At 38.8% G+C, this 12,096-nt stretch overlaps 1 protein-coding gene across 1 annotated transcript in view; it reads left to right on the top strand.

Moving 5' to 3' along the window:
- LOC104497324 (solute carrier organic anion transporter family member 1C1-like) overlaps nt 1–11,687 on the top strand; it is a 19,573-nt gene extending 7,886 nt beyond the window's left edge. The window contains exons 7-14 of the mRNA XM_010140563.1: nt 696–932; nt 2,063–2,227; nt 3,587–3,782; nt 6,092–6,257; nt 7,795–7,976; nt 9,387–9,451; nt 10,568–10,685; nt 11,465–11,687. Of these exons, the coding sequence (XP_010138865.1) occupies nt 696–932; nt 2,063–2,227; nt 3,587–3,782; nt 6,092–6,257; nt 7,795–7,976; nt 9,387–9,451; nt 10,568–10,685; nt 11,465–11,687 (1,352 nt within the window). The remainder of the gene's footprint in view (nt 1–695; nt 933–2,062; nt 2,228–3,586; nt 3,783–6,091; nt 6,258–7,794; nt 7,977–9,386; nt 9,452–10,567; nt 10,686–11,464) is intronic.
- The last annotated feature ends 409 nt before the right edge of the window (nt 11,688–12,096 follow it).

Genomic DNA, 12,096 nt, shown 5'->3' with positions numbered 1-12,096 from the left:
TGTGTCTCTAGAAAGATTTTCCTACTCAAAATCCAGTGTTATTTACATTTTAATATCTGCAGCATTGGAGTATAACTGTAATTCCCTTGATGCAAGACCGTATCCCCACTGCAGAAAAATTTTGCACATTTTTTTATGCTTGTGCATGCACTTGTTACACCTTTGCTGCACAGCTGAGAACAAATGAGCAAATTAAAGGCCATCTCCATGTTGAGGGAATAGTGAAAGGCCTTTGCTCATGGACAGTTCCAACACCCGGCAAAAATTATGTTCTCTTACAAAACATGCAGTAAAGATTCATGTGAAAACTCATCTCACTGTTCAAATCACTTTGAAGTCTCTAATACCAGGGAAAATTTCAGGAACTTCAAGGGAAAACCATTGAGTTTGGGGATGGAAGAAGGAAGGGACAGTGGGAAATTGAGAAAGGGAAGTTATTTTTTGTGGGTGACGAGTCCTCTTGCTGTCACTCGTTCCCAGAGAAAATATTGGAATATCGTGGTGAGAAAATGCCACCATGGATCTAAATGGAGACGTGTTTTTGAACTGCATGGGGCTGATTTGATACAAGTCACATTTCAGTTCTTCATATGAAACTTACATCATCTCTTTTTTGATCTTTAATATATATATAAGTAAGTTTTATTGCTCTGCATGATATTTAATCTGTTTTCCTGTCTTTCTGTATTTTTTAGATACCATTAGCATAAATCCTAAGGATACTCGTTGGGTTGGTGCCTGGTGGCTTGGTTTGCTTATCTGTGGAGCAGTCAGCTTCACTGCTTCATTGCCTTTCTGGGTTTTGCCTTACTCCTTACCAAAAGAAGGAGAGAATGAAAACCTGAAGATTAGTCATTTGCCTGTTCAAGGAGATCACTGTAAAATAGACTCCCCAGCTCAGCCACAGTTGAAGTTCTCAGAGGCAGTAAAAGGTGAATGATTATTGCCCAAATGTTTGCATGTGAATTCTCTCTCATTGGTTCATTCTGAGCTGAGCATGGATTTGCACAATCCTCAACAAAATGCTCATTTTTGCAGTGCAAATGATGGACAAAAATGATCTCTTTATTTTGTAGTATTATAGTTAGATGCTAAGGACATGTTTCCATCCTCTTCTCATGTCAGACAGCTGGAAAAAGCTTGTGCTGTTGCTTTGAGGACCAGAAACTTTCAGTTCAGCATGATAGATGTCATGTGATGTATTACAGCTATAATCCTATGATTATAAAGAAAGAGAGGGGAAAGCATCCCATCCCATCCCATCCCATCCCATCCCATCCCATCCCATCCCATCCCATCCCATCCTTCATTAATGACCAATCTACTGCTGGCAGGTTCCTGTTTCACTGAGGCCAATCTACAAGAGGGAAGCATGGGCCTAAGTAGTACATGAGCTGTTGGAGGGATTTCACCAGATTCAGAGCTCCTGAGTATGGAGCTCATTGATCCCACGTAAACTTTATATAGGCAGTATCACACCCAACTACCCAGTGCTGGACTTCCTCAAGGGTTTTATTCGTATGTATGTAAACATGTGCACCCCTTATCAGCTACAGCAGAGATGTTTTGAACTCTCAACTTTTAGACAAGTGTACCAACAGCCAGACTACAAGCTAAATGCAGATTTTTGTCTTCACTTTAATTTCATGGACTTAGATACTCTAATCAAGGGTCTCAGGAAAGGTTCCAAACTATCACTAGATCAAGTGCTTCCTTTCTCTGAATATTAGCATCATGCAGTTTGAGAAGACTCCTGCTTTAGGCACCAAACTTTTTACTTGGTACGTTACAGAAAGTCTTCATGCCCCTCTGGGGACAGTCTCTTGCACAGGCATTGAGAATCAACATTGCAAGCCTTAGTGCCCTTGATGAATAGACACACAAGGCAATCTAGTACTTCTGATTCACAGTTCAGCCTTTCTGCTCCTGTAAGCCATGTGTTGGCAGGCAAATGATTTCATCCAGTAGTTAAATCAAAGTTAGGGTTTTTTTATCTAAAGGATGTCAAAACAACTCTTCTCTATGTTTAGCAAGGTGTATAGCATGTAACTCTCCATTGCAGATTTCTTCCCAGCCCTGAAGAAGCTGTTTGGAAATCCAGTTTTCCTGGTGTACATCTTCCTCACTATTCTGCAGTACAATTCTATTGTGGGGTTGATAACCTATGAGACAAAGTTTATGGAGCAGCAATTTAATGTATCAGTGGCAAGAGCTATCTTTCTGATTGGTAGGTACTTGACCTTCCCTTAAATTCTAGTTTCAAAAAGGAAGATTTTCTTTGTTACTCTTTACTTAGGATCCTCTTTTTAAAAGGATCTTCTGTGAAGTTTTTTTGGTTGAAAAAAAAGTATGTAGTAGTTTATTCATTTTCCTACAGTGTTTTGAAAATGGAAGTTAATTTTGGCATTAGTTTTCCTGGTGTCGCTAATTAAGTAAGATAGAGGATTATTAGAATTGGCTGGATGGTATTATTGGCTGAAGATTTTTTCAGAGTGAGATTTGGGTTATGTATGTGTCTGGCTCTGTGAACAAAAACCACATACAAACTGCAACCAAGTAACAGCTAAAATAAAAAATAGACATTTAAAGATGTCTAATGAAATGTCTGATTTTCCTTTCCATCTTGATACAAACATGTTGAAAAACATCTTGATATAAACATTCTTTCATTTTAATTACAAAGACAAATTTTATAAGCAATAAGAAACCAAAACGTAAAATTTTGAGTTATTTAATTCCCTCAAAGCTCTTTTTCTATTTGCCAGTTCCTTCAAAAAGAAGTTCTTTGTGGAGTTCTAAAAAAAAAGAATGCTGAAATTATATTAATCTTACAGTGATTAATATGGTCTCATAACTTGGCAAGAAAACCAGGGTATTTGACGTCATTGCAGAATTGATATTCCATTACTTTAATCTGAAGGCATCCTGCTTCACTGCAGGTCAGATACAAATATGGGAAGAACTTTCTTTTTTTCTAGGTTTTTTTGGATACAGGGTAAGTTTTACAAAAGCAACATGACCAAAAAACCCCCAACCAAACAAAAAAACACACAGAGAAAGGGAAACTGCTCACAACAAAACCTTGTAAAAGCTCTTTGTTTAGCATGTAAATAGTAGGGCTGCTGAAGGGATTACATCTAAACGCAAATCTTTCTATGATTCACTCAGAGCAAAATGGGATCCAATCAAAAACCAGGTGCTGCTTCCTTTCATGTTCCGTTTTGGAGATTTGTTGTTGTAACTTTCAGAAAGTTTAATGGTTTATTTTAGATGAAGCAGGGCTCACAAGCTAAGACATTTATCTCATTTACTCCAGTTTCTAACAAGCACCTGTACAGGTTTTGTTATATCTGTATACACACAAACAACAGTATAGTAAAAAGGTAGGGAATATTGAGGAACTCAGATTTTTAAAGTCATAACATGACCCGAAAGAAAATGAGGAATTAAGCAAAGTTACTTAAAGGATCAGTCCAAAAATAGGTCAGTATCCAATATTTTGAAAACTACTAGGATCAGGTATTTATTCTAAAAAGGTTCAATGCCAGTGAAAGTAGTTGACATTTTTATTACCTTCTATTTGCAGGTGTGATACTTTTACCTATCACAATCCTGGGGATGTTTCTAGGAGGCTTCCTTATCAAGAAATTCAAACTTCACGTAACTGACATGGCAAAGTTTGCATGCATCACCTTTATAGTAGCATATTTGTTAAACCTCTTGTACTTTACGTGCAGTTGTGAGGTCCTCCAGGTGGCTGGTTTGACAGTGCCCTACTCTGGGTTCGTATCCCCTTGGGTTTGTGTTGGTTGTGTTCTTTGTCATGGTTTTGTCCTGAACATGGTGTTCACACCTCTGTTCCTCTCACAAACTAATCTGGGCTTGATTTCTCATCTGGACTACAAACGTTCTACTCTAAAAACATTTTTATTTTCATTTGGATGAGTTCTGAAATGTGTATTCTCTTATTTACTGCCACATATTGCTATATCATTTTGCATATTAAAAAATGTGCCTGTTTAAAGACAACAATTTTTTGTTGAAATTGACCTGTATTAGGTCATTGCTAGTGTCAATCAGTGTAGTTTCAGTTAGAATGGAGCTACTGTGATAATATAATTTTGCCGCTCCCTTGGTGGTGAGACACACAAGAAAATCCTAGATTTTGAGATAGACTTCTCATGTTGAAATGATACCTAGTGTTAGGGATGGGCAGAATATCCCGATTTTGTTTTCAAATTTTGTTTAAACCAGACATTTCTTTTTCTATATTGTTTATTGCTGGATGTTGACAATAGACCTCTATATTCTAGCAAATTGCTAATTAAGATGAAATTTATCAGAGGCAAATTAATTTTTTATATTCTATTTCAAAGCTTTGATGTAAAGGCAGTCTCCTCCTACCACGTAGGGAGTGGGATGTAAAAGAAGTGTTGAAAGTGGCTTCCCCATAGGCCCCCAATGGCTTTGCCTCTAAAAAGGATTGTCTTCTAGACCAGTAGTTGTCAATCTGAATGGGGAAGTAGCAGCCTCCATTCATGTCTGGAGCTGCTGACCTGCCTGCATCCATTTTCTCATCCGGGAGGTAAAAAGTGGTCTGACAGAGAATGTGCTGCCCAAATGGATGTTCCCCCACCCTTACCAAGACCGTGCTCGTGCTTTCTTGTGAACGTTTTGCCGACTCTAGGAGCCTGCCACAATTGCCTACTGTTTAAATTTATCACAGTCTGGACCAACACATTTTAAGGGATTTTAAAGGATTAAACTGAATCCAGCAGGGCTTGCTAGATTTTCAGTTCAGACAGAAACTCAGTCCTGTGTTTTTTGAAACTGATCCTGTGTTCAGGGAAATACCGAAGTTGTCTTGGCAAATCTGACACTCAGTTCAACTTTGAGGTTAGTTACATAAAAGATGCTAGAGGTTTGTGCAGTGGAGATAACTCTGGCTGAGTGCAACATCTGATCCTGTAGAGTGAATTAAAAATAAGCAGAAACATCAATACAGCAAACACTGAAAGACCAGTTACAGTTTCTCCAGAAGTGAGATGGGAGAATTTATCATTTGCTAGAATTGTTCCAGCTAAGCAATTCACAGTCTTTTACCCATTTAATAATTTGTAGTTTGAAGATGAGTGGCGTCCTAATGAGGGCTAAACCCCCCACTTTTTTTCCCTTCTGAAAGATGTAGGAGAAATGTAGCCCCCTTGAGGTGTGTTTTGGTTTGAGGTGTAAAGTAGGAAGAAAACGCAGATTTTGAACACATTTTCATTTATATTGTGAATGACTTCAGACTGGGGTTGATTTGCAGATGGCAGACTTCTAACACTTTCTGGAAATTGATCCCTGCTCCCATGACTTCAAAGTCACTGGCCACTTTTTAAATTCTCAATTCTACTTGTCATCTGGTTAGTTTAACTCCTTGGGGCCTGATTTTGATGTTTCTTACAGACACGTTGGTAAAAGTGGAAGTTATGAAAGTCCATGAAAATATACAGCCAGAAATGAGATTGATAAGAAATGGGTGCAACGCTGCGGCTGATTACAGTCAGAGCTGAGACAGAAGCAGCACTTCTCACTCAGACAAGCACAACTTCCATTGACACTAACTGACTATGATCCAGTGAAAAAAAAGCAATCACATCTTGCTGCTGTAGTTTTCTGCAGTTTTATACCACAAATTCTAGCACCCAGATATTATGTTGTATCTACTGGTAAGAAAAAATCATGATCAGCTTACATGATAAGAGTGATAGGAGATTCTAGGTACAATTTTCTTTTTCTGGGTTGAGCTTTCAAATCGAAAAGTAATACCAAATATTCCCACCCAGACAAGAATACCTAGTTTGTGAATTTCATTCAGCAACAATCCATAAAAAAGTTAATGCTTGCTGAAAAATCTCAAGAGAGGTTTGGTTTAGCTGAAATTAGCTTAGTCTCCATACAACAACTTCACTGTCCATTGGCTGGTAGCGGATACCCGTACATGTCGATGCTTCACTTTCTCCAAGCTCTTCCTGCCTAACTCCTGATATTTTGTTTGGCTATGTAATTAGACTGAATAGTTCTTTTATTTCTCTCTGTCTTCCTCCAGATTTAAGCATCTTTCTACCCCCAAAAACAGCTTCATGGCCCATTGCAATGCTGACTGCAGCTGCAAGCTGGATCAGTGGGACCCTGTATGTGGGAATAATGGGATCACTTATATGACGGCCTGCTTTGCGGGATGTAAATCATCAACTGGGATGGGAAAGAATATGGTAAATTTTAGGTGGATAGATGATTATTTAGTAAGGCCTGTTGTGATGGGACAGGGGTAATGATTTTAAACTAAAAGAGGGGAGCTTTAGACTAGATATAAAGAAGAATTTTTTTACAGTGAGGGTGGTGAACCACCGGAAGAGGTTTCCCAGAGAGATAGTAGATGTTCCATCTCTGGAAACATTCAAGGTCAGGTTGGACGGGGCTCTGAGCAACCTGATGTAAAGATGTGCCTGCTCACTGCAGGGGGGTTGGACTAGATGACCTTTGAATATCCCTTCCAACCCAAACTATTCTGTTATTCTATGAACACATATAGCTAGAGTTCTCCATCTGTTTCTCTTTTTTTTGGCTTTGTGATTAAGAAATCCTGCAGACACAAATGTGCATTCTGTATGGTTTACCCTTGTAGAAACTGAGTGCAAGGTTGCAAGGAGGGTTTTAAAAAGAGTTGGAGTGATGTAGGTGGCTATTCAGGAAAGATGTGGAAACCTCGGGCTTCCACTTACATTTCTTGAATTCTTTTATTTCTGTTTTTTAAAATATATTTTCTTCTCAGCAAGGTGACCATAGATTTGGCTTTAAGTTTCTCAGTAGATCTCTTAGTGTGGACACAGCACAGCTGAGAGTGGTTTGCTTTAGAAGACCTTTACTAGCCTGGCTGTTAGACTAGCAAAATCCCGTGGTGTCAACTTGTGCTGCAGATGTGTATAGAATTGAGTGTTGGCTTCACAAACTGTTACAGATCATTCCAGAATTTCCTGCTTTCCTGAGCTGCCATAGTTCAGGAAAGCAAGTTGTAAAACTAAATGGTACAGCCAAGAGGTCCCGTAAATATACATCTGGCCATTTTGTTCAGTGTATCAGAAGCAAAGGCATTTCCAGAACTTCAAACAATCCTACCTGGCCAAAACCATTAAAAACAGTAGGTTTGCAGAATTGTATGCAAATGGTCATTTCTTCTGGCAGAAGCATAATTCATGTAACAATACTGAAAAAGACAAGTAATATTTTCAGGCTTATGTCCACATATCCCAACAATATTCTTTTGCTTCAGGGAAATTTGCTTTCAAATCCACGTATCCTGCTAATTTCAAAGGCTATGAAACAGCCCACTCTCGATCCAATGCCAACCGCTGTTTTAGATACATAGCAATAGATATGCATGACTGCATTGTTGGGTCCATACCCATTCTTTTTATTGTTACTCATGAATTTCATAGGATTCCTGAGAAGGATTGCTGGATAACAGTTCACGTCTGAAATTTATAGCTTTGACCCACTTTAAGCACACACAGAGCACCTTCTGTCCTAGCAATGGCAAGGCTGAAACTAGAGCCACAGTTGCTTTGTGTTTCTGAAGCAGATCAGAGTGGCTGGGGCATACCAATGAACTTGGCGATTAGTCTGCTAAGATGATTTTCAGTGCAAACAACAGCCTGCCTGTTATGGGGAGTGAAAAATCTAGCTACTAAAATAGCTTTGTTCTGCTGAATTCTGATTACATAAATGACTCTTCTCATCTTCTCCTTTCAGGTGTTTCACAATTGCAGCTGTGTGGAAGCACAAGGGCATGAGCTTGGCAATTCCTCTGCAGTTTTGGGACAATGCCAAAGAGAAAGCTGTACCAAAGCATTTCCCTATTTTTTAGCATTACAGACTGCATGTGCATTTATTTTAGCCTTAGGAGGGACTCCTACATACATGATTATGTTTAGGTGAAATATTTTTACCTTACCTTGACCATAAAGCTTGGGGAAAGAGAAACAGAATATGGTATCTACTATTTCATTCCTATTGTGAGGAATGGCTTGCTGGTGAAATTGGGGGCCTGAGTCTTTGCCTGTACTCCGGAATCCATCTCTGTTCAAAGGCAAGCAAAATGCCTGTCCACCATTTTAAATCCGGTTTAAGGCTGGGTAGATACATCGGTGTTGGAATGGGTGGGCCTTATGCTGATCCTGAACACTGGCTTTCACTTCTAATGACAAGGGTGTTTTTAACAGGGCAATGAACTTGAAATAAGATGTGGTGCTATGCCATATCCAAGGTGACTATGCTGTTCACGTTACCCAGGAGAAAAGCATTCACCTTTGTTAAGACGTTGTCTCGGAATGTTTTGTGTGTTGTGAGAAGTCTGACACTCTCATTTTTTGTCAAGATGGTATAAACAGATATATATCAGCAGCAATAATTTTTAAAAATCTTTATTCCCTCAGTTGTAAAGCAGCACCGCTATTTTACACTTGGAGGAAAATGCAGTGTTCTGTGCCTTTCAAAAGGAATTTTCTTTCCACCCATGCTCGCGGGTGAATTGCAGTCTTCAGCGGTCAGTGCACGTGACTAGATAACTGTTGGCTAAGCTGCTGATTCTTCGGCAATATTTTTATGTGCCATTCTTACCGCATGCCTGGATTATGGATAAGGCTAACTTTGCTGGGCAGTTCCCCAGACACTGATGTGAATAACAACAAACCTTTCATGTTAATGCTGAAAAGACAATATACTGATGTATAAACTCTAGCTCAGGAAACAGGCTGGCCACAGCAAGTCTCCCTCCTGCCCCTGTGCCAGCTCGATACTTCTTTCTGCTTTCTGCCAATTCTTCCAGTGCACATCTGATGAGAACAGGCTGTTTCTTCACTGGTAGGAATGAGGTAACTCACATTTGCTGTCTCTCCGTAAAATGCTAGAGGCAGAGGTGGGGTTTACCTGCACGTAGCTAGCAAGAACTGCACACCCCTGTTCCCTCTGTTCACCACTGTGTAATACAGCCCCCTCTAAAGCAAGGCAGCTTCTTGGAACTTAATTTATGGACGTGAATTGCCTACTTTTCGTTGATTCGTTTTAAATTTTCTGTGCATCCTCTCCAAAAAATGTTTGCTATCTCTTCTCCTTGGGTTCAAGATTAGTTTCTGTATATTCTCCCATTTATTTCAGTAAGATTTGATCTACTGAAGTCAATGGAAGGAGGCTCTACATCTGAACTTTAACTTTGGTGAATGTTTTCATTTAGGGTTTCAGTGAGCTGTGCTAGGTAAGCCACAGTAGTCCTGCATGGGGCATAACTTTAGCTACATTATTCTATTGTTTGGCAAAATAATGTACTGTTTTTGTTTCCTTTTCAGATCTGTTTCTCCAGACCTGAAATCTTTTGCTGTTGGAATTGAAACTTTAGGTGGTAGAGTACTAGGTAAAACCAATTTCTTTGTAGGATTCAAGTAGGTAGTCAAAGAGATAGACCAAAGCCAGCCGGTGCAATGTCCCAATGTCCTTGCTCCAGATGAGAACAAAAGAGATTTTCCAAAATTTTTGTTTTTAAGCAGACTATACAGTTCAGAAAGTTTAAGGAGCTTTCTACATGTAATTACATATTAATCTTTTCAGAAGTTTTTCTGTGCGGTGAAGGAGTGAGGCAAAGTATGGAAATTTCATTCTACTTTTGGGGGTCTTTTTGATTTGTGGACACAACTTCCTGATCTTGATCACTCTAGATATCCTTAACACCTATGCTTTCTTTTGCTAGAAAGAGAGTTACCATGTACTCTGCCTATCATTTTATTTCTTGTGTTTATCTGCAATAAATAACCGTTCCAGTCTTCAGACATATAGTCTGCCCTGCCTCTAGCAAACCTTACCTTATCTTGCTGATTTTTGAAATCTTCCCCATGCAGATAAGCCCATGTAGTCATTTGAATGTTGCAGAGAATCAGTCTTGTGCTTTTATACAATAGTTTTCTTCACAAAACTGCACATTATCCCTGCAACAGCTTACAGATTATATTAAAGCATTATGACTGTCTTAAAGGAATTATTTCGGTACTACTTAAGTAATACACTTATCACCTAGTTGATTTTGAGCATGTGCTTAAATTCAGCACTTTGCACTCAGATAATAATTTTTAATGGCAAAATGTTGTGTAATACCTGAACAGGTACGTTAGCATACACACGTATTAATATGTCATGGCATGTAATTTCACAGAGGGAACTGAAAAAGAAGTGTTGGTTATATTATTTTTTAAACAACAATAGTTATAATTCTAATAAAAATGCCATTGAAGAAGAATTACTAACATTTTCCTCGCTGAATATAATACTGCTATAATCGTCCACCCTTTCAACTCCCTTTAGGTACTTGCTTAAATATTTTCACAAATCTTGGAATCTCAAAGCCGGAGCTGGATTTTTAGTCCTATTTTATTCAGCCATAATTCAGAAATCCTGAGATTCATTTCCTTGTTTTTTTACCCAATTAGAGGCTGAGATCTTCATGTCTGAGATCATGTACTAAGAATTTTCTCTGCAGGAGGACTCCCAGCTCCTATTTATTTTGGTGCTTTGATAGATGAGACTTGCTTGAAATGGGGGACAAAAAACTGTGGAGGATCTGGATCTTGCCGGGTATATGACACAAAAGCATTCAGGTAAGCTGAAATGTTTGGTAAGGGGTTGGGAATTTGGCTTATGAGACAGCTTTGGGCACCAAAGACCTAGGTTTACTTTGCCCATGTCAATTGTCAACAGCCTGATTAGGATACTAAAAGTACTAAAACTCCTTATTTTGTCTAGGATCTAATAGACCAAATAAGCCAAATAACTTTGATTCAACAATCTGACATTGTAGTACACTGCCTTACATCACCAGAATTAGTTCCTTTATTGAAGCCTTAGTGCATAACACTGTGGTGCTTTGGCTTTGTAGGAGACTGAAAAACTGTGGAGTAAGAGTAGCACCTAAGATACTCTTCCTCATCCCTCATTTCTCTGCTTCCTAATGTATCAGACACCTCATAAAATCCACTCGGAAAGAGGACCCAAATGACTGGTGGTGCATGGAGAGCTGCAGACAGAAGCACAAAATGCTGCCAGTGAATGCTGCTGGGGGAAGCCTGGAAAAAACAGGCAAAAAGCGCCAGCTAGTGCAGCTCCTCTGTCCCAGCCCTAAAATATAGTCTTCTGAATGGGAGCGCTCTTCAGACAGGAGGTATTTCTTCTAGGTGTATAGGACCTGATTAGAACCTGCCTGGGGCTAAATATAATGAGATGTTTGCTTTCTGTCTGTTGTTTCTTAAAACGTGGAGCAATACTCGACTGAGAGTAGATGTTTTTGCCAAAGTGTATTTTATATCTTACTTGGTTCTGCTCAGAATTGGCAAGTTTTAGAAATATAAATTTATTTCATAATCATTTTTTTCCCCCCTAGAAATGTCTATCTTGGCCTCATTGCAGGACTACGGGCAGGATGTTGTCTCTTATATATAATACTCTCTGTTTTAATAATGAAACACTTCAAACCAGACGGCAAAGAGATGACAGATGTTAAAAATACAGAAACATCAACCAACAAAGAACCAGCTACTGCCAACAAAAAAGAAGTTCTTCCTGGTGCAACAACCTCAGAGGGGAATGAGGAAACTTTTATGTAAAAAAGAAAAAAAGGTCTTTTCTTAACTTTGCCTATGCTTTGTTTTTTCTAAGCCCAACAGCAGGAGTCTAATTACTGACTTCAACAGCTTGTTTACATTTTGAGGGTTAAAAAAAAATCTTTAAATTGTTGACTTTTAATTTGCTTTACCCTGTCCTCTTCCTCTCCTTATCTGAAACAATAGAGGGGAAAGGTTTTTAAAAATTAGGGGAACTCTCCCATCCTCTTGCTCTCAGTCCCTCTCTAGACCAACAGTAGGGCTAGCCAAAATTTTTCAAGAGTCACATATTTTATTATGATTGAAAATTTAAGAAGAAATCCACCATATGCTTGTTTTCTGTTCTTCACCAACTGTATTTCAGGTCTTCTTGCTCTGTATTTATCCCCACAACTCTAAATGGCCTATCGAG

This window comes from Buceros rhinoceros, unplaced genomic scaffold, assembly GCF_000710305.1.
Source record: "Buceros rhinoceros silvestris isolate BGI_N320 unplaced genomic scaffold, ASM71030v1 scaffold6627, whole genome shotgun sequence".
Classification (NCBI taxonomy): domain Eukaryota; kingdom Metazoa; phylum Chordata; class Aves; order Bucerotiformes; family Bucerotidae; genus Buceros; species Buceros rhinoceros.
This window is presented reverse-complemented; position numbering and strand designations above follow the sequence as displayed.